Source organism: Lagopus leucura, unplaced genomic scaffold (assembly GCF_019238085.1).
Source record: "Lagopus leucura isolate 7727_CA_CO unplaced genomic scaffold, USGS_WTPT01 Super-Scaffold_100159, whole genome shotgun sequence".
Classification (NCBI taxonomy): domain Eukaryota; kingdom Metazoa; phylum Chordata; class Aves; order Galliformes; family Phasianidae; genus Lagopus; species Lagopus leucura.
This window is the reverse complement of record NW_024962335.1, coordinates 32,204,438-32,228,055: the sequence shown is the minus strand read 5'-3', so window position 1 is coordinate 32,228,055 and position 23,618 is coordinate 32,204,438. Positions and strand designations below refer to the sequence as shown.

The window sequence follows — 23,618 nt, the reverse complement described above, 5'->3', positions numbered from 1 at the left end:
ATTGGTAGTTAGCCAATTAGTAGAGCAGAAGAAAATAAGGTATTATAATTGTGTATAATAGTAATAATACCATATGAAAATGTGACACTTAAAAACCCATGTTCTTTGTTTTTCCATGGTAATTATACTGCATGTGCTTGTGATTGCTTGGTAATTGGAATTAGGCTTTAAGCTTAGATATATTTTATATTAAAAAAGTTTTGTCTCAAATTCTTAAGTCTCTTTTGTTGTCTTTGAGTAGATCCTGGATACTGGGAGGCATTGCTTTGGTTATGATTTGATTATACAGACTCTTTGGATGAACTCCATATTTAATTATATGAATAGAAGTATTTTCAGAGTCTAGGCTGTCAAGAGAAGCAAGGGAGCAGTGGATGACCATTGCTATGGAATGTCAAATATGTTTTAAGGTTGTATTTTCATACTGGGAATAAAAAAGTTTTATATTTTTGGCATTTTATTCTTTTTTTTCTCCAAGGTGATAATTCCATCACTTTGCAAGTGGACGATAAGATAGGTATGTGATTTAGTTGTCAGGTATTTCATGGTTATGAGCCATGAAGTTGAATTGCTACAGTGATGGTTTGACTTCATAAAACGTTTCAAAGTTCAATCTCTGGTGTGGGAAGGAAGCTTTCACTGAGAGAGGTAAACTAACTGTGTTTGGTTTTTAGAATATAATTGTGTCATTTTTGTTCAGTGTAATTTGTCTAGTCAGCTCTGAGTCATTCCTTTGCTTCAGGGAATTGAAGTTATCAATTGAAAATAAGCTCAGTTTCTCCCAGTCATAAGCATTTTGGCCTTGTTATTTCATGGTATTTTTCACGTGCCTTCATGGAAGACTTTATGGTTCAGCAGTAAAATGTGATGCGTTTCTCTCCCTCTTCACACAAAGGACCACATTTGCATTTCATCCAAGTGGCTGCTTGTCTCCTTTTAGCCTTTCAGCTAACTACCTGTGGCAACAGGCTTTGAATTTAAGGTACTTAAATTTCAATACACTGAAACTGTGTATTGATCCTGAGGCAGTTTATTTGTGTTTTGTGAAGGTGAAAAATGAGAGTTGTAGTACAATCTCTTGGCAAATAGGGTACAGCAGCTGCAAAATCAATTGGCCTAATTTTCTTTCTTTGCTTTCTAACATTGATGACCCAATGCTCAAAGCTTAAGTTTTGTCAGCTGCCATAATCTCCCATAGAGATACTGTAAACCAAGTACAAAATAAGTATTATTGTAAGAGGCTTAAATAGATGTGTATTTGAATGTATGGTAGCATGTTCTTTAAAAGTACTTGAAAAGAAAGGGAAAAGCAGCAACGCTTCTATTTAATCTAGACTGTCTTCATTCAGCTTCAAACTAGGCTTGATCTTTTCTTCTCTTTACTTGCTCTATGTTAGTAGAGGAGCATGTGGTGTAACTGTTAATTACAGACGAAAAAAAAAATAATGTTCTGTTTATACTCTGCATATTACCTTAATGGATGTATTTGTGCAACATGTGGTAGAGTAGGGGAACAGTTATCTCTATTTTGAGGTAAGAAAAGAGGCATGCTGTCTATGGCAGAGAAAGAAGGATAAGCTATGGTGTCTATCTTGTCCCTGTCACTGTGCTGCCTTCCTTTTCTAGCTGGAGTTATGCCAGAGAAACTTAACATTGAAAGTATGTTGTCTTTTCTGACAGATTTAGGATTTGCAGAAGCGTGATTAGTGTTTGCAGAAGCGTGCTTCTTGCTATGCTCTGTCATTGCAGCTGGCGTTCATGGAAGTGCTCATTTCACAATGCAACTGCTTCTGAGAGGAATATGCTGCAAGGATTTGGTCTGGGAACCTCAGTTTGTAGTGTGTTCCTTCTGCGTTGCCTGACTGGGAACAGTTGGGTACTAGCAAGCTTTTGAATGCTTGCTGAAGTCTGTGTGAGGTCAGACTCAAGGGTTTAGACGTTGGCTTTTCATGTCTGCATTAGTAGAAGACTTAACTTCTGATTTAGTGATGATCTGGGGTGCTGGCAATTAACACAAGACAGGGGACATCTGTTCTGGTTTTGTGCAGTTGTAGTTTAGCATATTGAAAGGTAGCTTTAATCTATGCGAAGCACTTCTCATATTGTCCTTGCAGAATACTTCACCAAATTCAAAACGAAATTAGTGTGAATTGCTTAGAACTCATTCTGGGTCTGCAGTGACTGTGACAAAATTAGGTGAAATGAGTTTTATGATATTTCACAGTCAAAAGTAGCTCATAGCAGTCTGGAGTAAAGTACAGTAAACCCTGTCTGCCTTGAAATAATTGCTTTGCTAAGCTCAGAGTGGTACATGCTGAACAAAAAAAGATCATTATTCACCGAATGAGAAACTGTCTTTTATTCTTTTGAAGCAAAACAATACGCTGGCACATCTCTTTATCCACTGACTTTTTGGAAAGCATTAATTTAAGAAAAAAAAAAAATTGCAGTCCCCAGCTTATGTCAGTCTGGAGTCAGTTCCCTGGAATGAATGCTCGATATAAAAATCATAATAGGTAAAAATGATTTATTTCATAGCAGCTGGCATAAATCTTGTTTCTAGTGAGGATAAAATCCATGTAAATTAATCATTACAGTAAATGGTTGTAATTAGGATTTATTCATTTCAAAGGTCTCATAATTATATAATCAACTTTTAGTGTATTAAGATTTATAGTTTCAACTCTTAATTCCATTTTATTCAGGAACAGAATTTGTTGGGGGAGGAGTGTTTTGAGAAGCTACTTGCTCTGAATTAGAAATGGAAGATGGTTCCTTTTCAAATGCTGTCTAATTATGGTGTTGCAGAAGGCTCAAATTCTCCAGCAAAAATAAACCTTACCGTTTTAAAAGGACTCTTCAACTAGCTGGAGTCATAGCTTCCACCCATCAGCTTGACAGTGCTGTACATGTGTATGTGTACATCATCTGAACAAACCAGTGACAGAGCAATGCAATAGAAAGCTGTTGCCAACTCAGGATTGTCTGGACTATTAAAACTTCTCTCTCCTTTTTATTTCAGTCCTTACCAAGTGCATAGAAGTAGTATTGAATACAGTAGTGGAGGGCTAAGGTCAGCAAACCAGCTGAGAGCTGAGTCTGTCTGTTTCTTTAGTGGCTGGCACTTGATGGGGCCAAAACTCCTCTGAGCCCTGGCATCTCGAGTACAGCTGAGGCTCCTTGACAGATAACTGTGACAGTCTGAAAAATTAAGGCCTCTTCCCTGTTCTCTTTATTGAAAAGAAAGTTTTTCTTTGGCCATCTCAATGCTATTACCTAAAACAATTTAAAAAGCAGTTTCAAAGTTTCTCCTTAGCAGAGGTGGAAGGCTTCAAGTGGTACACTGAAAATTAATGACACATTTGTAAGGATGTGACTTGCTTTGAAGATCTAATTGTTGAAGGCAAGACTGAATGGATTTATTTGATCTGTCAGTTCATGGCTTGATATTGGAATTGATTTTTTTTTTTTTTTTTTTTTTTTTTTTCCCCCCTCTGTTGGGCTTTAGGAAGCTAGGATTGCAATGACAAATTTTCTTACTTCCTTTTCAAAGTTAATGCCATTTAATAGAAGATTGTAAAGGCTAATTCTTCATGTGCTGCTCCCTATCCTTCCTGCTTCTACTAAAATTAAATAAAAGCAGCTGTACTGCTGTGGTTTGACTCTTCTTGTCCTCCAGCCACTGCAGTCAGAATCAGTAGAACATCTTCAGGCCACTTTTAATGATACAGTAATGTCTGGAAATGTTTCTAAAGTTTGGAGGACAGCTTTCTCCAATCTTTTGCAGGTAGGATTTTGAACTGATGGCTGTCCAACATTCCTGTTGGGATTTTCCCCTGCATTATGCTGCAGTGCAGAAATAACTTCACTGCCACAGCACTTCTGTCCCCTTGTTTTCTGTTTACACTAATAAAATACACTGAATTAATTTCTTCTTTGTTCTCCAGCAAGGGTAGGAGGGCACATAAAGTCTTGGTATCTTTCTCTGTTCTGCCGTTCCCCTGTGTATATTAATGTCCTGCTATTAATGATGCTACCAGGAACTCATACAGCCACTTAGAATTGTGCAAGTACTACCAGAATCTAAAATTTATTTAACCCTCAATTATACTATTGAATTTAAATAACGTGGTGATTCTTGTCTAAGGGGAAAGCAAAATTTCTCACTGATAGAAAAACTTTTCATTGTAAATTTATCAGTGTCTTGCGTAGGCTTATTTTGTTTGCCTATGTGTAAACCAAAACTGAAGTATTGTACTTCTAGGCGGTAGGTTGTCTTCAGTTGTTCGTTTAAATTCCATAGACTTCTTTTTATCTCCATTTTTTCCTAAAACTCCATATGAATTCAGGACAATATTTTTTTTTCTCTACTCCCTCCTCCTACCTCACATCCCTCCCCTTTAATTAAGGTTCTGAATTCTGGTACTCAAAGCCCATGAGATTTAGTAAATTTTTTTGAGACCATTAATGAATCATGCTGATGCATGCCCTGTTTCCTACTCTTCACTAAATATAGAGGCAGGACTGGGTCACAATGTCCTCTGGTGTCACTGGTATCACATCAATCTTCTTAAATAAGGTTAGCTCTGTCTTTACAGCTGTAGGGATTTTTGCCTTCCTTGTTAGTACTGAGGAGTCTGTTCCTGATGCTCATGGCCTGAATGCTTTGGAGTAGGCTGAATATTTGGAATATACTCCTCCAACCTACAGATATATCTGTTGGTATTTCAGAGCTGCTTGTCCTTGTGTCAGTAGTATATCGTTAAGCCTGAATAGCTCTTCTGTCGTCTTAGCATTTATCTAGGAATATACTAAATGATGGTAATTCTATCTTTTCTCAGCCTAGCTGTGAGAATCTCAAACACATCTGAGACTGCTCTGGATTGGTAGGTAGGCAGCTGTTTGCCATGCAGTCCTGTTCACTTGCACCCAGAGGAATGCTTCAGATGGAGAAGGAGCACAGAACCTTGGAATTGTGCAAGATTCACCTTCTCTACTGGAAAAACTGAAATACACTGTAGACTTTATTTCACAATTGCACATTATGCTCTATGCTGGCTTAAGTAATCGCAGTGACTTCAGCACAGCTATGCAGATAAAGCAACTGCAGCTGGGCCTGAAAGTAGCCTTTACTGGGAACTTTCTACTGGGGACTTGGTCTTTTGCTGTTCTTTCATAGCCTTTTCATTAATACTTAGGTATAATCAACTATATACGTACTCTTGAAAATTATCCTTCATGATGTTGATTAATATAGTCTTTGTATGTTTCATCAGCGAAGTTTTATTTTGTTTTCAATATTGCTTTTGGATTTAGTTGAAAAGATGTTAAAAAAAATAAAATACTTCAGTCACTCATTTGTTTGCTAAAAAATTTGAAAGTCTAATCTCCTGCCCACCAAAGTCATTAAAGATTGGAGGAAAGATTTGGCTTATGAATATCGCACTCATAATGAAGAAAATGTGCTGAGTTATGCTTGTGGATGAGAAGGTTGATTGATTTGCTTCATAAAGCCCTGAAGTTAGCCACCAGTGCCTAAGAAAAATCATGTTCATTGTTGTGGTATGTCAGCTTTCTTTTGCAATTGACTGGAAAATCTTTTAAAGCTTAATTCATGTATCACTGTAAATAAATGTAGCTTATGCAAGGCTCATCCCTCTGCAGCAGCATTTAATATGCTCTGTGTACCTCTGGGAGTGGAACACACAAGTGGGAATAGTTGCTGGGCTGGGGAGCATCAGCCAGTGCAGAGCTTTTGGGGAAATAAGTTGCTGTAAGGGATAGTTGGTCTGGAGGCTGCGCTGTCGGTCACATGTGGACACGTGTGCACGTCTTATATGTAGCCGATTTCAGGTTTTTCTGTTTCTTAAGCCATGCAGGATTTTCAGTGCCATTCTCACAGATTTTGAAGCAGCCAGTGAGTGGCTAACAGCTGCAGTTCCCACTTACCAAGACTCCTGAGGGAGTCTGTGACTGGGCTAAGCAGTGCTGAAGAATTTCAGCTCTGTGTCACCAGATGTAGATCTGAGATTTCTCTCTCTGTGTGAATGTTGGTGAATGTGCAGACATTGCAGTGTTGCAACACTTTAGCTGTTTTTGTTATAGTCAACTATGTTGAAGAGTTTCATGAAAGGTGAGGTCACCTTTGCTGTACCCCATTTTCCTGGTGAGAAACCAACTGCCATGTTCTTGGTGCTGTAATTTTTTCCTCTCCTTGAATAAGACACATTGTTGTCTTTCTTTCCCAATGTTCCCCTTCTCCTCCCTGACTGGGATTCATGACTTCAAAGCACCTTGTTTTGTTGATGTAGAACTGATTTTTGTTCCTGATTAAAGAAGGTACAGTAGCTCCTGCATAAGTACGTTCTTGTTGCTGTGTACTGATTTAAGGAACGACAGCTGCTAGCTTCTGAGGGACTAGCAGCGCTCCTTGAGAGCGTACAATAGATCTGCTGATGGATTCATGTCATTATCCTGGGCATATATTGACAATATGTGTATTTGAAACTATTCCTTTAGTGCTTCTGAGAAATTCTGGCTCTCTTTACTGGTCCTGTACTTCTCAATAGTACAGGCATAGGCAGGACATGCTTGTTGGCCTTGGTTTGTGTTTGTCATGTGGGGGAGCAGACAGATTTGAAGAGGATGATTTTGGTTGACCATGGCCAAAGGTGGGCTCTGAGTTTGTGCCAAGTAGTGACTGTGTTGTGCAACAGAGAAGATACTACTTGGGGCTGTTGGGCTTGACTGTGCCATGCCTAGCAAAGACTGTGTGTCACATTAGGCTCAATCAAATATGATGTTTAATGACTCTTATTTCCCCTTTCATTTGTGTCTCTCTTAGGGTGTTTCAAAGATGACCGTATCGTATTCTGGACTTGGATGTTTTCTACATATTTTATGGAGAAATGGGCCCCCCGGCAAGATGATATGCTCTTCTATGTCCGTCGAAAACTGTCCTATGTTAGTGGTGATAGTACAGATGGGAAAAAGGTGAGTAATGATATGTACTTTAATTTGGGAAATTCGAGTGAACGTGGTGTTTGTTGTTCTGGAGAACCTAATGCATCTGAAGAACTGCAGACCAATGATGAGGAACTTCCAGATTTGCCTACCATGAGCAAAGCCGATCCGTAGGGTTAACATTGCGAAGTTTTAAATGAGCTTCGCTATCATGGGCTTGGAGAGATAAGTGAGTTTGTACGTCTTTTGGGAAGTTTTTTGTAGTGGTCTGCCTGCATTTATGGGAAAGGGAGGGTATCCAAACTATTGTTTTCCTTTTCATTGATAATATTTAATGAATTGAGAATTTAAATCTGTGGGAAGGTAAGAAAAAGAGGAGAAAGATCATCACTGAAATTTTTCTAGAAAAAGGCTTCCTAAGATACCAGAGTATCTGGAATAAACACCTACTGTGTACTGTAATGTGTATACCTACTGCTGGCAAAATACATGCAGACTGCTAGAGCTGGAATACGAGTGAAAGAAGTGGAGAAACTATTTTTAGGTATACTTAAGACAATTTGCATTCCTGTAGAAGTACTATTTCTCGAGAACATGTAATCAGGTAGCTTAATGTTGCTGCAGAGGCACTTTGCAGTTACTGGTAAGAGAAACTTCTCAGCATGTCGTGGCAGTTTTCACCTTAGTTGAGGGAAACATTAGCAAGAGAAGTGATAGTTTTAGTGCAGATGAAGAATATGACTTATAGGGTGGTCAAAAGAGGGAAGGTCATTGTGATAGGAAGAAACTGGGGTTAATTTCCTTACTTAGGTAAATAATAAATACTGTTGAATCACAGATGTATGTATATAGTGTGAGTTGTTTGTTTATTTTAAATTGGGTGTGTTGTTTGGGTGAAAATATGGTCACATAGCTACCGTTATCAATTTCCTTGAAAAAGGATCCTAAAAGAGACTTTCCAAAGGTGTGTTTTTGGTTGCTGCTTTTTTTGTTGTTGTTGCTGGACACACGGGAAATGCAAAGGGTTATCTTCTCTTTCCAATATGCCTGCAAGTTCTATCGTGCCAACCACTAAGGAGAGGATGATACAATATTGACCTTTTCCTGTCTGGCTGGTACTTCCTTACTTTTCAGCAAAGAATTCAGGATAACATATTTGCTTGTTTAAGACTTGGAGGAAACTTTGATCCTAAATCGTTCAAATGATTACAAATACATTTGTCTTCCACATCAAACAACACTGTGGCTTTGTTTAGCATAATAAAAAGATGCGTCCATTTAACCTCTTATTCTTTCCCAACACAGGAGGTGGACCCTAGAGGAATTCTGATGGCTTAAAATTATTTTATGGACTCCAATCAATCTCTGTTTAACTTATTTAATAAGTTCAGACTGTTTGAACCTCCCTCAGAGAGGAAAGTGAAATAACCCTTGCATTTGCTATCAGAGCTTTATTTAAGCCTCATTAAAAACCTCATAGATAATTTTGATTTGTGAGCACTATGGTAAGTGGTAGTTATTGCAGAATCAGCATTAGTGAATTGCTTTAGTGAACTGCTTGCCATAACAACTGACATGGAGAGCATACGTTATATGTAGCTCGTAGTCAGTGGAGGTTTATAAAATACTGTTTTGCACCTGTCCTGTTCAGTGATAAAATAGACTTCCCGAGATCTTTGAATTATAAATAAACAGCTTTTGATTTGACTTTTTGGCATTTCTTTCTTGAAAGATGGTATCAACATACTTGAGTAATATCATTAAAAGAGGAAAAAGCTGGAGACCAGTGGTTTTTTTGATCTCCCACTGACCTCAAACATCCCTGTCATCCACTCAGCTGTGTGCTCTCATTTATATCCCCAGAGGTATATTGCAAAAGTGGGGAATGGGAGATGTTTTGGCTTGCCTGGGACCCCAGAGGTAGAATCAGAGCTGCCCTGCAGGCACGTGCCTTGTGATTAAATGGTGTCAAGCTGTCACTAATGGTTGCTGTCTGTAATGGTGACTTCTCTGTTGGTTATGCAGAAGCCTGAACATCGGGTATTTGTAGAATTGGGTCTATGTAACTTGAGTATATGATAAAGCAAACTCACTGTAGTTTTTCTGTAGGCATTTATTTGAATCATAGAATCATAGAATGGCTTGGGTTGAAAAGGACCACAATGATCATCCAGTTTCAACCCCCCTGCTATGTGCAGGGTCACCAACCACCAGACCAGGCTGCCCAGAGCCACATCCAGCCTGGCCTTGAATGCCTGCAGGGATGGGGCATCCACAGCCTCCTTAGGCAACCTGTTGCAGTGTGTCACCACCTCTGTGTGGAAAAACTTCCTCCTAATATCTAACCTAAACCTCCCCTGTCTTAGTTTAAAACCATTCCCCCTTGTCTTATCACTGTATAAGCTCCCTTCAAGTATTGGAAGGCCACAGTGAGGTCTCCCTAGAGCCTTCTCTTCTCCAAGCTAAACAATTGCTCTGCACTTGTCTGACAACTGCTAGTTTTGACTGAAGAATGCTGGTAAAGGCCTGGGAGATTAATTGCCCTCTGATATCTCAGAGTATTAGTTATATTCATGAGCATAATACCTGCACAGCTTTGAGCACAGTAGTCTCCTATAGGCTGCTTTGGATACCAGCAGTAGGGTTGTTTGTTTTCTGACATAATGAGCTCATGCAGCATGCTCATATTGCATGCTGTAAAGATGATTCATGTCAGCAAGAAACAAATGATGACTTAGCACACACATTACATGTTTTGATAGTTGTCCTCTGTGTTTTAGGTCATTCCTGCTCATGAAATTTCATTTTGAACAGTCTTTTAAATGACCTGCTTCATAGACCTCATAGTGTAAGGAATTTTCCATTTGCTTCTCCTTTCCACTTCACCAATTTCTAAGCTCTGTGTATACAAGTGAAGCAGCAGTTAAGTTCTTAGTATGGTCTCTGCCAGGGCAGAACTGCCGTATCTAATTCTATACTATCTGTGTTACAGATTCTTGGATCCCAGGTAAGTGCCTTTGAATGTTTTCTTTTCTTGGCACTTTGCAGTAACAATCTTTCAGTTCTCTGTGCCAAGTTTTGAAGATGCTTTTTTTTCCCTATGTCTTTAAGCAAAATTATAGATTCCCTGTAGGATCAGTGACAGCAGGGCAGTGTGGAATGTAGCTCTTATCAAAGATGATTTACTATGATTTTAAGGTAAAATCCCTTTAGCCCATGGCTCTTTATGTGCAATTAAGTCAAGAGTAGAAAAATCCTTTTGCCGCTGCCTTACACTGTATCTAATATGACCGACTGGAAAATACAAGCTCTGATCCTCACTTAAAAAGAGTCCCTTGTGTTGCCAAAACCTTTAAGGTTACAGTGGTTGGACTTGGGATTCTGACTTTAAAATGGCATTAGATCAAAATTTAATATTTCTTAATCTTTCCAACCCAGTAGCCATTTATAAAGGATTATGCTTTGTTACAGTTGCAAGCTTCTGATCATTCTATAGAAAGCAGCTTTACCTTCTCTTAGGGATTAAGAAAAATACTAGAATGGTGTTAGCAGGGATAACTGTGTAGTAGGGAAACCAAAGTAAAACCTCTAAGAACAGTGTATCAGCAGAGCAGGGTACACCTTCTGGCATTGTTATCTGGCAAGGATGCTGAATTTATATGGCAGAGATATAAGTACAAGTGAGCTTGCCTGGATTTTGGAGTAGGTCCTATTTTCTACAGCATCCTACAGTTGTGAGCTAGTGGATTTGATGCCAAATGCATATGGTAGTCACTTAGGCTGCTAATTCTTCACTAAGCTTAAGCTACTGATTTGTCTGTGGTTTCAGAAACAGAACTGTGCAGGAGCAATGGTATACATACTTACGTGCATCTGGACTTGTGACACAAAAAATATTGGCTGGAGTGGGAGACTAGTTAGTTTCTAAATGACTTCAGGCACATGACTCCCACTGAAATTCACAGTATTTCTTAGCTGAATATCTAATTCACATTAACCATCTGCCTGGCTGGAAGATTTGACAACCTGAACTTATAATTTATAACACTGCATTTCTGCTAGGTTCTCTTACTTTTCTGTCCCTCTTGGAACTCTTCAGACCCATGCTTTTTAACACTGTAAATAAATAGAATGTCTCCTGTAGAGATACTTGATGTGCTGACAGATCCACATCACCATCTGATTATGACAGAGAAAGAAATGGCTGAATTCTGAATATTGTTTGCCAGATAAATTGTTGTCTTGTACGTGAACAGTTTTGTGGGAACAAAGAATGATTACGACATATGCAAGTCAGCAGGAAGACTACTGTTCTGTTTCAACTCTCTTGCTTTGCTAAGCTTATGGAGATGTTACAGTGAGTAGGAACAGGGGCTTCTGCAGAGAAGGAGAGGGTAAACTTATTGTTCTCCTTTTGAAATGTGGAAGAGGAGCACTGGCGTTATCAGATTAATATTATGATTTCTTGTAGGGATCTCAACATTTTAAATGTAAAGATTTGGCTTTTCTTTTACAATTAATCCTCTTGTATTTCTGTTTTTCCAGTGTTATTCTGCTGCTATTTGGTTGTCTAAATACATGAACATGAAAAAACTGCTACTTGGTAACCTCTGCTTGTGCTGCATTTTTATCAAGCTCTCTGTGACAGAGAAACTTCATCTGGAAGAGCAGAAGCCCAAGCCTGCTTTACCCTACTGATTAAAGAGAATTAATAATTCAAATCTAAATGCTGTGTGTCTAAGTCACCACGAGGTTAAGGGACAGCTGAGCACTGCTTGGCTGGGCTGCTCAGCCTGGAAAAGGTGCAGTGTCTGCTTGGAGCTCCCTGAAAACCTCACCAGACTGCTGCTTCAGCATAGCACGTAGCCTTGATCTGAGGGTTATGCAGGCGGTGTCAGCTTGCTCATTATGGTTATGAAAATGCCTGTGTTCTGTGTTGAAACTTGCACTATTGTGCAAGCTCTGGAATATTGTAATCAGGTCTCTAATGACACTAGTAATTAGGACTTAAAGGTTTAATTTACCTACTAGTTTTTTCATGTTTTCTGTTCAGTAATACAGTTTATACATTTCTACATCCAACAGAAGCGGTTTTAAATGTGATACTTTATTGATGTTCCATAACCTTATTTTTCCTATGTCTGCCTGCTGCCTGAGTTCACGATGAGACATACCGTCTCTTTTTTTTGCTTACTGGAATCTGCAGTCAGCACAATGTATGTTGCTTCAGGTACTTGTGCTTCTCTGTGAAGGACTTCAAAGAGGTTGTCAAATACGGTAATAAGGCGGTGGTAAGCAGCCTGTTTCATCCCAAAATATTGCTTACTTTGTAGTCTGTGGCCACACTTGATAGTGCTGAAGTAGTGACACATATCTATCCTTTCAGTTCTTGAATGTTGGTTTAGAAGATTTATAGGGAATTTGAATTTGGGAATTAACAATGCAATTCACAGAGTACAAGTGTTAGGTAGCAGCTAGAATTACTTTAATATTATTTAATATTATGTAATATATCTGGTAGGAATTATTTGTGATGAGGAATTATTTGTTACAAGTGCTATAGTCAGTTTCAAAGGTGCTTCCTTTCCTACTGGTATATTAGTTATCCCAATGATGAAGAGTGACGATAAGAATCCATTGAGGAAGCATCCTCTGTGCCTTCTACTGTTGTCTCATGGGAGGTAAGTGAGGTCTGACTTTAACTTCACTATTCAATTCAGAACCAGTCATAGAACAAATTCAGTTCCTGCCCCAGATGTGCTGTTGCTTGGAAGGAGATGATGCAAACAGATCGAAGTTGGGCAACATTTGCAGTGATGCTTTGTCTTTTCTGAATGAGTTTGGAGTAACGAGCAGTGTAATTAACCTTGAATTTCAGGGGGTCAGACTTCTCAAATCAGAGCATTTCTCACTCTAACGGTTGCTAAAATGTGGACTCTAATGCAGTCTTGTGCCATTAAGTTGTCATTTGCAACCAGATCAATATGTGACGGGAATTATTAGGCTGTAAGGAATTATAGCTGCACTAACACTGACCTGAGTAGTGAGAATAGCTTTGCAGAACTGGGTATCAGGAAGAAAGGAAGTGGAAGAGAATGAAGGCTTACGTGTAGTTTGACTTTGTTGTTTTTAGGCTCAGACTGCAACTGAGCTTATCCAGTGAAGAACTGTGATGAGTGAATGCATCTGCAGATACAGCTACCTTTACTATCCTCCAGCCTCAGTCTTTCTGTGTTACTGCACTTTAATCAGTGAAAAATATCTGAACGTTGTGTAGTTGAATGGTACAAGAGTAGTATTTCAGCAGGTCTTGCTACCCTTGTTTTCAGCTGGGATAGAGTTAGGTTTGTTTTGTTCATAGTGTCTGGTATGATACTATGTTTTGGCTTTTGGATAGAAACAATGTTGATAACAGGCCCCTGTTTTGGTTCTTGCTGAGCAGTGCTGCACAAATCCAGGGACGTTTGTGCTTCTTATGCTGTCCTGCCAGTGGGGAGGACTGATGGGGCACAAGGATCTGGAAGGGGACAGAACCAGGACGGATAGCCTGAACTGGCCTAAGGGATATTCCACGTGATGTGACATCATGCAAAAAAGCTTTTAAAAACTAAGGCAATTTGGCTGGGGGACAGCTGCTGCTCAGTAACTGACTGGGTATCGTTCGGTGGGTGGTGAGCAATTGTGTTGTGCATCACTTGTTTTGTAGGAATATACAATATTGTTATCATTACTGTTTTCATTTCCTTCTTCTTTTCTGTTTTATTATTATTATTTTTTTTTAATCTCAGCCCACAAATTCGTTTTTTTTCCCCTCATTCCCTCTCCCATCCCACTGGGAGGAGGGAGTAAGCAAACAGCTGTGTAGATCTGAGCTGTTGCTGGGTTAAACCACAACACATCATCAGGGCTTTATTTGTGGAAACATTTTGAACAGAAATATGCAAATATGAGATACCTCATTGTTCAGACAAGAGAAGAAGCATTCATCTTAGGAATTAAGTAAATGAACTATACTGGTTTTTATACCCTGCCTCTGCCCTTTAGCCTGTGTTAAAAAGCACTTCAGCAGTGCAGGCAAAACACTAATATGGCAGGGTGCAAAGCCCTTTTTTGCTGTTCACAGATGTATGAGGCTTTATCCTAAAAAGTTGTTTGTTAAGTCCAAGAAAAAATTCCCAAGCCACCTGGCTTATAGTCATGGTATTACCTGAAGTATTTAAATCGTGTTTCTGTGCTAAAAGAGGGAACAATAATCCTGGTCATTTTGCTTTCTTGAAAATCCCAAGTTAGCTATGGAAAAAAGAAAAACTCTCTTCTCTTTGCCTGATTAAATGTAAACTTGGGTGATTAGGAGCCGTGCTGAACCTGATCAGATGTGATGAAATTACCAAGTGGGTATTAACCTTCTTAACTGATATCAATCCTTAGGAATAAAAAAAAACCCCAAACATCATACAAGTGATTCCTCTTGTAAAGAGTTTCCCAAACATATCTTTCCAGTTCCATAGCAACAAGCGGAGTCTTTAAGTGATATCAAAATATAAATTAATTTTACAGTGCAATATTTTATTGACACTTTTATACCAAATAGAAATATACTATGCAATCAGATGTTTTTTTTCAACTTCCCTGGCACTTACTTACCGTATTTACTTACTGTTGCTTTATATATTTCTTATGTGAAGACTAATAGATCTTGCAAGGTCTGCAGCTTTTAGTGGCAGGACTGTGAGTAGGATGATAAATCTAGCAAATCAACTTTGGTCCAAAAGAAAAGATCGTATTTGGTGAATCTGTTATTAATGAACATCATATGTAACTATTCCTCTTTGAAATCTGATCAGAGTTTTAGTGACTAGCCTGCTTTTTAAACACTTCAATCTGTTTGAATCCACAAAGATGATTGTGGATACAGCATTGTCAAATATACTTGAGGTAAGCGGGTAGAACTTGTGAATACCTGGAAGATCTTGAACGGAAGTCCCAGCTCTTCTATAACTAGTGATCATTTTGCTTTTGACTTCAGTGGGCAAGGCTTTCATTCCCATTAAATGAAAGTTCTAAAACTGTTCAGTGAGTTGCAGAATAATATAGCCAAATCTCTGTGATCCCTAGTAATAAATAAATAAATAAATCTCCCCAGCTACACTTGCTTGTTCTCTTGTCTGCTGTGACTGAGGAGTTAAATGAAGACTTAAGGGGGTCTCCCATTTACTGATAAATGTGCCAAAACTTTTGTTTACATTTTCATTTTAAAGTTATCTTTGCTAGTAGCCTTCTGTGAGTCCTGTGTTCCTTATGAGCGCAGTCTGGAATAGGAACAGTATTACAGCAGTGTCTGTTATCAGCCATACTAAACTTGGATGATGAAAAGGGTAATCCGCTACCCTTCTCTAAGGCTTCTATTCCATCTGCAAGTACCCTCCCCAATCTGTACCTGTACATTCATTTAGCATTTGAAGTAAGTCAGTCAAGTTGATGTTAAAGTTAAATGTCAACTTGGTGGTGGCAGTGGAAGGTCATAAGCCTTCACTTTGGGATTGTGATGTGGGTTGCTGAGTTTCTCACCTGCAGGTCTTGAATAAATAGCAGAAGTTAATCGCCCAGCATTTCTTAGGCCAGCAAATGAAAGAGTCCAAAGCTGTGAACAGATTCTCCTGGGTGCTTGTGTTATGGAAAAAATAAGAACTGCTGTTGAGCATGCAGCTTGTCCCATTTGGACCTCTGAAAGATACTGGAGACTGAAACCTTTCTGCTGTTTTGATTTCTTTAGAGACAGCGTAAAATCAACTTCTTAGATTATTTACTGCTCTTTCTATAGGTCTGGCTTTTTGACTGTACTGAGATGGTTGTGGCAAAAGTAGTATTGAAACAAGTTAGATTAAAAAACTGTTTGCCTACAGCTGAACACATCTTACACAAAGCAGTTCACAAGCCTTTTATTGCAGTGGTCTTTGTTTCAGCTTTTAGTTTGTTTCAGTTTAGGTGTGTCTGGCTGCCATAACTACTGGGCATTGTGCTGCCTTTTATGTAGACTCCAGGATATGTTCCAGGAGCCTCAGGTGCAAATTCTAAAAAATTAATAGTATGTGGGAAAAGGGAATTGGAATCTTGTTTTGGAGGGCCTTCTCCTTGCCTTCTAGAGTTACTGCCGATGAATGTTAAGGTAGCTGATAAACCTAAGATGAAAACTCATTACATTTGAAAGAATCTTTTTCTTTTTAGTATGATTGCATACGCTTGTCCCCTTTTAAATATTGTCTTGGCTATAAATATTCTAGGCAAGGGATAGAATGTAATTTGTTGTTAATGTCATTGTCCTTTCTTGGCTACTCTATTTGACAGGACTGGGGATGCACCGTTCCCATAGGGCTTCTCTGTATGCTCAAGAAAATGCCAGACTGCTTTGATTTGCTTTCCGTTTAATAGAGACAGGTCTGTCAGTGCTGAGCGGATGAATGAGCAGATGGATTTTCATGGTTGACTTGGTCAGATCAGCTCATGTTGTCTTACTGGATATATACTCTACAGTGATGCTTGGCAGCCCGTTAAAAACATAAATGTTTGTCTCACATACGTCTGCAACTTTTGCTTGCCTGTTAAATACATATGAAATAAAAATCTTCAGAAATTGGAGTAGTGACCTCTATGCTACACTTCCAAGATTTCTTTTTCTGCAAAAATCCCATATTTCTGTGTCAGTAAGTCCTGACAGCTCCTGGGATGCTATGTTTTCCTTCTGAATTGTCATGTTGATTTGTTGTTGCATGCTGGCAAAGAAGCGTGGACTATCCTGCATCTCTGTGCTTTGGAGGGGAGAGAGTGCTCAGAGAGAGAGCATTGCCCTAAGGGCAGCTAGCTTCAGGCAGTAGGGTAAGCTTGGATACGGTTTGGCAGATTTTTGGCAGATCTGTGTAGCCAGCCTTGAGTCTGAGGAGCTGGACTAGTTGCTGGAGCCAGAGTCATTGCAAGATTTTGGCACTCTACCACCTTTCTAAGAGCAAGATGAACAGGCATTACTTCACACCCTTTCCTGGTACTGAGCTTTGACTTGGGCTGAGTTTACAACCTAGTATCTGCTAATTTCAGTCATGATACGCGCTAGTAAAAATTCCATGAAACGGGGTAGAGTGCTTGGCATTAAATCAGGAACTTGCAGCTTATTGATTGTTGTTGTGTTTGTTTGGTTTTTAGATACAGAAATCAATATGAACCTTTTCTCTTCCCATCACCAGTATATTAGAAGATTAGCTTGACACTTTTTGTAATGCTGATTCAAAATTTAGGGTTCTAACATCTTTAGCTTTTATAATATTAATATTTAGAGGATGCACATGTGTGTTTTGTTCTTTTAGTTAAAACAGTTAAGAGGAAGCTTACTGGGATTTGAAGTACTTCAGAGGTACGGTGAAAGTAAAATTAAAAATTCTCCTGGAGATCCTCAGCATTTTCTTATAGCGTAGCGTCATTAACTTCTATAAGAGGACTTGTGCTTGGAGTTTGCTCTCAATGCCTTTTTAAAATTAATTCAAGCAGCTTATTACAGCTGTCTATGAAGTATATTTGTACCAATGATAAATATCCATGATAAAAATATCAGTGATAGCCTTGGTGGATTTAGTCATGCAGATGATGCAGAAGTTTAAAACTATATAGGTTTTTGGAAACACACTGAAGTAGTGGTAGTGAGAATTGTTATCTTTGCAAAAAGTGGAGGAAAAGGAAATTGCTTTTTGTGGTGGAAGGAGCTAAAGATGGCTGTTGGTACCCCAAAGCTTGTTCTTGCTGTCTGACCAATTTGTTCAGTTAAGAAACTGCTAGAGCAACAAATTCTGTCTCCCTCACATCCATAAACTGCCATAAAACTTGCTATAATAGCTCTTCTGTGCTGTATGAAGTATTTCAAGTTATGTCTAACACACATGTTCAAAGGGTCAAGAAGAAGGAGTTTTAACATCCTACCCAGCTTAGGAATGTAACTAAACTTATGATTAACTGCAACATTGATGTAATTTTTGTTCTAAACTTTGCTTGATAACTGGTTCTAAGCATTTAGCACTACTTCTTTATTCTTTATTTTAGCTGATCTTTTCTTTTTAGGGATCTTTCATTCTGTTAAGTAAAAAATTTTAAGTAAAGCATAAGAGAGCAGAACAAACTGTGTTTGTAGACTGTGTTTGTAGAGTAAGAAGGGAGGAATCTGAAGCATGGGAGAGAAGGGCATAAGTTCCTGAAGTCAGTGAATTTAGAAAAACATAACATTCATCATGAGTGCTTCTAAGGCTCCACTTTGGAATTATACCTGCCTGGTGCAGGGGAAGCTAGTAAAGAGACAACTAGCAATGTGATAAATGCAAGAGGAAAAAGTTCCACTGTTGGAAACTATTGGGCTTCTCAAAAGTTGAATGCACTGTGTGATGAAACAGTTTTAAAACAACTGTACTCTAGTGAATATGTTTGGTGTTATTCTGGTTTTGTACAAGAAGGAAGAGTGAAGAAGAAGGGGTAGGGGGGTTGGGGAACAGCTTTTAGTGTCTTTCTTGATCCTTTGAACCCCAAACTTGTCAGTGTAAATTCTTTAAAACTGGCCTTTATTACTAAATGGCTGAATGGCAGCTGGGTCTGGAGATGGTAGGAGGATCTCCTAACTGAATTTTTAAGCTGTTCTGTGAAAAATTCTTGGATGCTGTTCAGTCTCTTCCTCCTCTCTTTCTTCAAGCTTACTTCCCCTGAACTGTTTTCTGATGAATGTGATCTAGGAAACTGAAAAGAGGTGCTACTATGAGATATGCCTGTAATCCCATTGGATTTCATTTAAAAGAGAATAAGAATCTATTTGTTGTTTTGTTTTAGAGATGGCTTTTGAATATCAACAAAATAGTAAGTCTTGTAAGTCATCCTTCCCCTGCTGCCCAACTAACAGCTTGTATTGATTTTGATTAGATTTCTTTTCAGGAGTTTTTCAAAGGCTTATGAATTAAACCGTGCAAGTGAGGCAATGACAACACCTGTGTGAACTGAACAAATAGCATAGCATTGGCAACTATGTAGAATTCATGCTGTCCTGTGTGAAAAGTAGGGGGAGCGTGTCTAAATATTATAGCATTCCATTATTTGGGGAATAAATGGACATGGTGAGGAGAAGTATACAGTATATCTCAAAGATTTTTAAAGCTGGGGTTCAGGTGGGTTTTATGGTGAAATGCTTCAGCTGTCTGTATGTGTATAACTAATGTGTGTGTCATATTCAGTGTTTCCAGCATAAGATCTGTGATTTTTCTGTCACTTGAGTTGTTCTGCAAACATATCCAGTTGTATTACATTTCTGAAAGTCCTGTTTCTGTGGATAAAACTGTAGTAGATGCTTTGCTCCTTCTCACTTAGTATGTTCTTTTGTGCAGATCATCAATTCCAGCAGTTCCAGTAATACTGTATGTTCCCTTCTGCAATAACCTGGCCCTGCCAGGCTCTTTCCAGTGCCACTGGTGTCACAGCAGCATAGTCACAGGCACTGCATGAATCACAGAATCATAGAGTCATTAAGGTTGGAAAAGACCACTAAGATCACCTAGTCCAACCATCAGTCCATCCCCACTGTTAGTTTAAAGTTGTGACACCTGGCAAGAAAGCAATCTAATGCAAAGATGTACCTTTCACAGGTCTGCTAAAAAGAATCCAGCAAAACAAACTAAAATTTAATCAAATTACATTATTTTGAAAATTACATTCTAGGCTCTCTTTTAGAGCTTCATTTTCTGATGATTTTCACTGTAAAAAGATTTAGTATAGCTGTAGCAAGTAATCCAAAGTATTTTTATTTTTTTTCATCCCCACAAATGATCTGAACTTTAAAGATTGAAATTTGGAAAGGCTGGAACTGGCTGAAAGAATGAACTAAATGATTCTATTATTCTAAATGGAAGACAGAATTTATGAAGTCTGAGAGAGGGTGAAAGCAAGAAAAAAAGCAAGCAAGGAAGTATTTGCTTCCTGATCTGAAAACTGAAAAACTCTGTCATCTTCTATGATCTTCATACCCTACTTTGTACAGACTCAGTGTTCCTGATGTGTCCTGAGGGTTGCTACTGAGTTTCGATGTTGGATAAGTCTTCAGTTAAAAGAAATCCTGGAGATGGACCATAGCTTGGCTAGTGTGTGAGAAATGTGCAAGAATTTGCCAGGATTGACAAAGAAATGGGGCAATGGGAGACTCCTAAATGAAGTCAGTAAAGTCGGGGAGCAGACACCAAATGGAGATACTGGTGAAGAGGCTCCACAGAGATTGCTGACTGGGATGGTAGCATCAGAGCAGATGCAGATTTGTAGATGACACAGATTGGTGGTGCATGTATTAGTGAGGGGAAGACTGTCACTGCACAGTATGCTCCCTGAGAAGCATGGAACTCTTTGTTACTGATGTAGGTCAGTACTTCAGTGCCAGGAGTGCATGCAGGCTCTGAGAAGAATGTACAAGTCTTGAAGCATAAGTAATTTAGCATGAGATCGTGGAGCTGCTGCGCAGAAAAAGCGCAGGCCTGATGTGTGTGAACAGTGGAGTAGTAAGAGTGCGAGTACCAGTGCTGTGCCAGTGCCAGGGAGCTCCAGTACTGGTGAAATACTGAGAGAGTGGGAGGGGATAAAAAAAAAAAAGACACAGTTTGCAGTTGTCCAACTGTGGGAGGCACAGAGACCTCCTAAAGGAATTATTCTGCTCAGTTGTGTGTGAAAGGCTAATAAATGACAAATTTAAAGTGTGCAGATTTTTTGATGCAAACAACTTATATACATATACTGAGTATTAAAGAAGAGAGAAGCACTATCTCAGACTGAGAGAGATCCTGAGAAATTTTGTGCATGTGCACACACCCCCATAGATTTTATATATGCTATGTATATCCATACATACATTTACACATTTATAAATACATATATTAAACCAAACAACAACGAAACAGGGCTTTTGCCATACAACTTCTATGTGAATCTAAGAAAATGCTTTTGTAAGGCAAGTGTTTCTCTTCAGTCATAGAGCACTGTGCTCAGCACTGGCAGCACCAGTTTATCTAAACTACGGTACTGGCTTCTATTACTGGAGACCCCTTGGGATTTTGATATCTCTCCTATTTGTTAGAACACTTAAAGGTCAGAACAGCGAACGTGTTGATCTTCTGTTTACCATACTTTCAATCCCAAGTATCTCCTAGCAGCACTGCAGTCACTTAAAATAGTTCGCCTAAATACAAAAGATTAGTACTTACCCTCTGGTTTTCATATTTTCTCATTAAATTAAGAAATCTCTTAATGCCAGTTAAGAGATAATCACTTCTACAATATTTGAGGTAGCATAACTGCAACTCTTTTGCACATAAGTAACCTTATAGAAAAATGGGACTTTTCGGGTACTTCTGGCTTTTATTTTATGTGTTTGGCATGTATGCTGCTGCTGTGTAGTACCAGGAAGGCAAGTATAGGAATGCTTGAGTGAATTTTTTTAGGGAACTGAACAAATCAGATCAACCTGTCAAGGAATTTCGATAGCTGATTCTAAACAGTAGCTAATAATGTGTATGAAACACTGGGAATTCATGTTTGCAGTTTTGTTGTTGGTTGTTTTTTTGGTTTTTTTTGCTTTTCTTAAAGTGATTTATTTATTTGTTTTGAATGTCTCCTTTCATAGTGACTGATGCTGAACAAATCGCTGCAGGTGGATTCAGCTCCAGTCATCCAATGTGCCAGTAGCATTGGGATTGCATCATACAAATTGATGTTATGGGAAATAAATCAACAGGCTTGAATCAAGTGGCTGTTACCTTCTGGCACTGTGGTGAAAGAAGGAGGTTAATTTGTGAGCTCTGGAAGATACTGCCTGTGTCCTAGTTGGTGTCACCTGTCTGTGACCCATGTGGTTTATTGTCTGGCAAAAAAAAAAGTTTTGGTTCATCTTACTTGAATAAGTTTCCCATTGCGTTATAGTGAAGCTCAAGGGCTAAGCACCTGTGGAGAGGATTTGCAGTGAGCTGCAGTGCTCTGACCCAGAAGCTGTGCTGCTTGGGAGTCAGATGCTAAATGAGTAGGGAAAAGTCTTCTTCCCAGCTTGGGAAAAAAAGAAGTCACAGCTGATGAGAGAGAGGCCATTGCCTGTCATTATCTATCACAGGGTGGGAATGGTGTTATGTGAAAAAGTTGTAGTCAAATGTCTCTGATCTACTTCTCCCTACCAGCGCATGAATTAATTTTATGAGTAGAGAACATTGGTGATCAGCTTCTGTAGAGAAAGATTTGGACTTCATCATGAAGAGATGATTCTGCCTGGGTTAAAATAAAGGTTTTGTGGACACAGAGGTGGAATGGCCTGAGGTGTCTGCTGTGTGCTTCATCACCCTTGACCTGTTGTTAGCTGTACCTGGACTTTTACCCTTTAATTGTTGAGTTGTGCTCGGTTACGCTTGCCTTCATCCAGTCCTTCTTCCTTTCTAGGCAGCCCAACTTTGTTTCACAAGGTATTTCTGGCATCTTGTTACTATGGTGGTTCCGTGCTGTTAGGCATAAAAGTGCAAATATCACCTTAGTTTATTTGGAGAGGAATTTTTATGAGATTATTGCCCTCAGCTGGTCACAGCTTGGTCTCAGGTTTTCACAGTAACCTGATCTGTGCAGTTATGATCTTTTTCATTAGTAACATAGGAGCTTTGGAAATAAAAACCAAAGGAGTACATATGTGTCTAGTATTTTTAGAAGATATTTGTAAGGAAAAAAAAAAAAATTAATAACAAAATAATGCATTCAGCTTTCATGGTGTCTGCATGATGGTGTCATGCAGTATTTTGTTCATCTTTGTATTTTTCGGTCTTGTAGCTTTGTCCTTCTTGGAGGACTTGAAACAAAAATGCATTTACTATGGGGCTTAATGTTACTCTGTTTGATTTTGTTCATGTAGTCAATGTTTTATGATAATCTGTTGTCTAATAAGCTAGCTCTACCTCTTTTCTTTGGGCTATCCACAACAGGTTCAGGAATTACCCTGTTTGTAACTGTGTTAACTAGTCACCGTATTCCAGGAACCTCAACAGATGTTTAGGAAACATTAATGTTAACTAAAAATATTTCTCAAAGAGGAACAAATATTTTTCCAGGTGTATCAAGATAGCGCATAGCTTTGATATCAAAGTATGCTACCTGTGTCTCTGTTTTATGTACAACTTCAGAGATAAAGCTGTTCTATAGATATTTTAATTTTTGTGAAAACTGGACTTCTGTTTAACCATGTGCACTACATCAAGTCAGGTTTTTTGTTATTTCAGCTGCTTCAGTTTGATAGCCTTTGCAGAGTTGTTTCTACTTCCTGGGATTTCTTAGGCTTTTTGTATTTTCTTTTTTCAATACATGAAAATGTCATATGTAAGTACTGGTCCAGCCTAGTACTGTCAGTGTGAACGTGTAGAAGAGGGTTACCAAAATGTGCTTACTGAGGGATTAACTTGTGAACTTAATCGTAGAGTCTCCCACTACACTTGGGAACAAGCTTAATTCTTTCTTTCTGCCTCCACAGTGACATGCAGATGTGTTGTGTTCTCTTTTTATCCCTGGTGATATTCTGCCTTCATGGGATTTTTCACATAGCATTTGTAGGTTTCTTGGGATGAAGGTTTCTCATT

General features: G+C 38.8%; 1 protein-coding gene across 3 annotated transcripts in view; it reads left to right on the top strand.

The window, feature by feature from the left end:
* KIAA0930 (KIAA0930 ortholog) overlaps positions 1-23,618 on the top strand; it is a 61,148-nt gene that overhangs the window by 22,028 nt on the left and 15,502 nt on the right. For all 3 annotated transcript variants that reach the window (XM_042890442.1, XM_042890443.1, XM_042890444.1), the window contains exon 2: positions 6,845-6,993. In XM_042890442.1, coding sequence (XP_042746376.1) covers positions 6,845-6,993 — 149 coding nt within the window. The remainder of the gene's footprint in view (positions 1-6,844; positions 6,994-23,618) is intronic.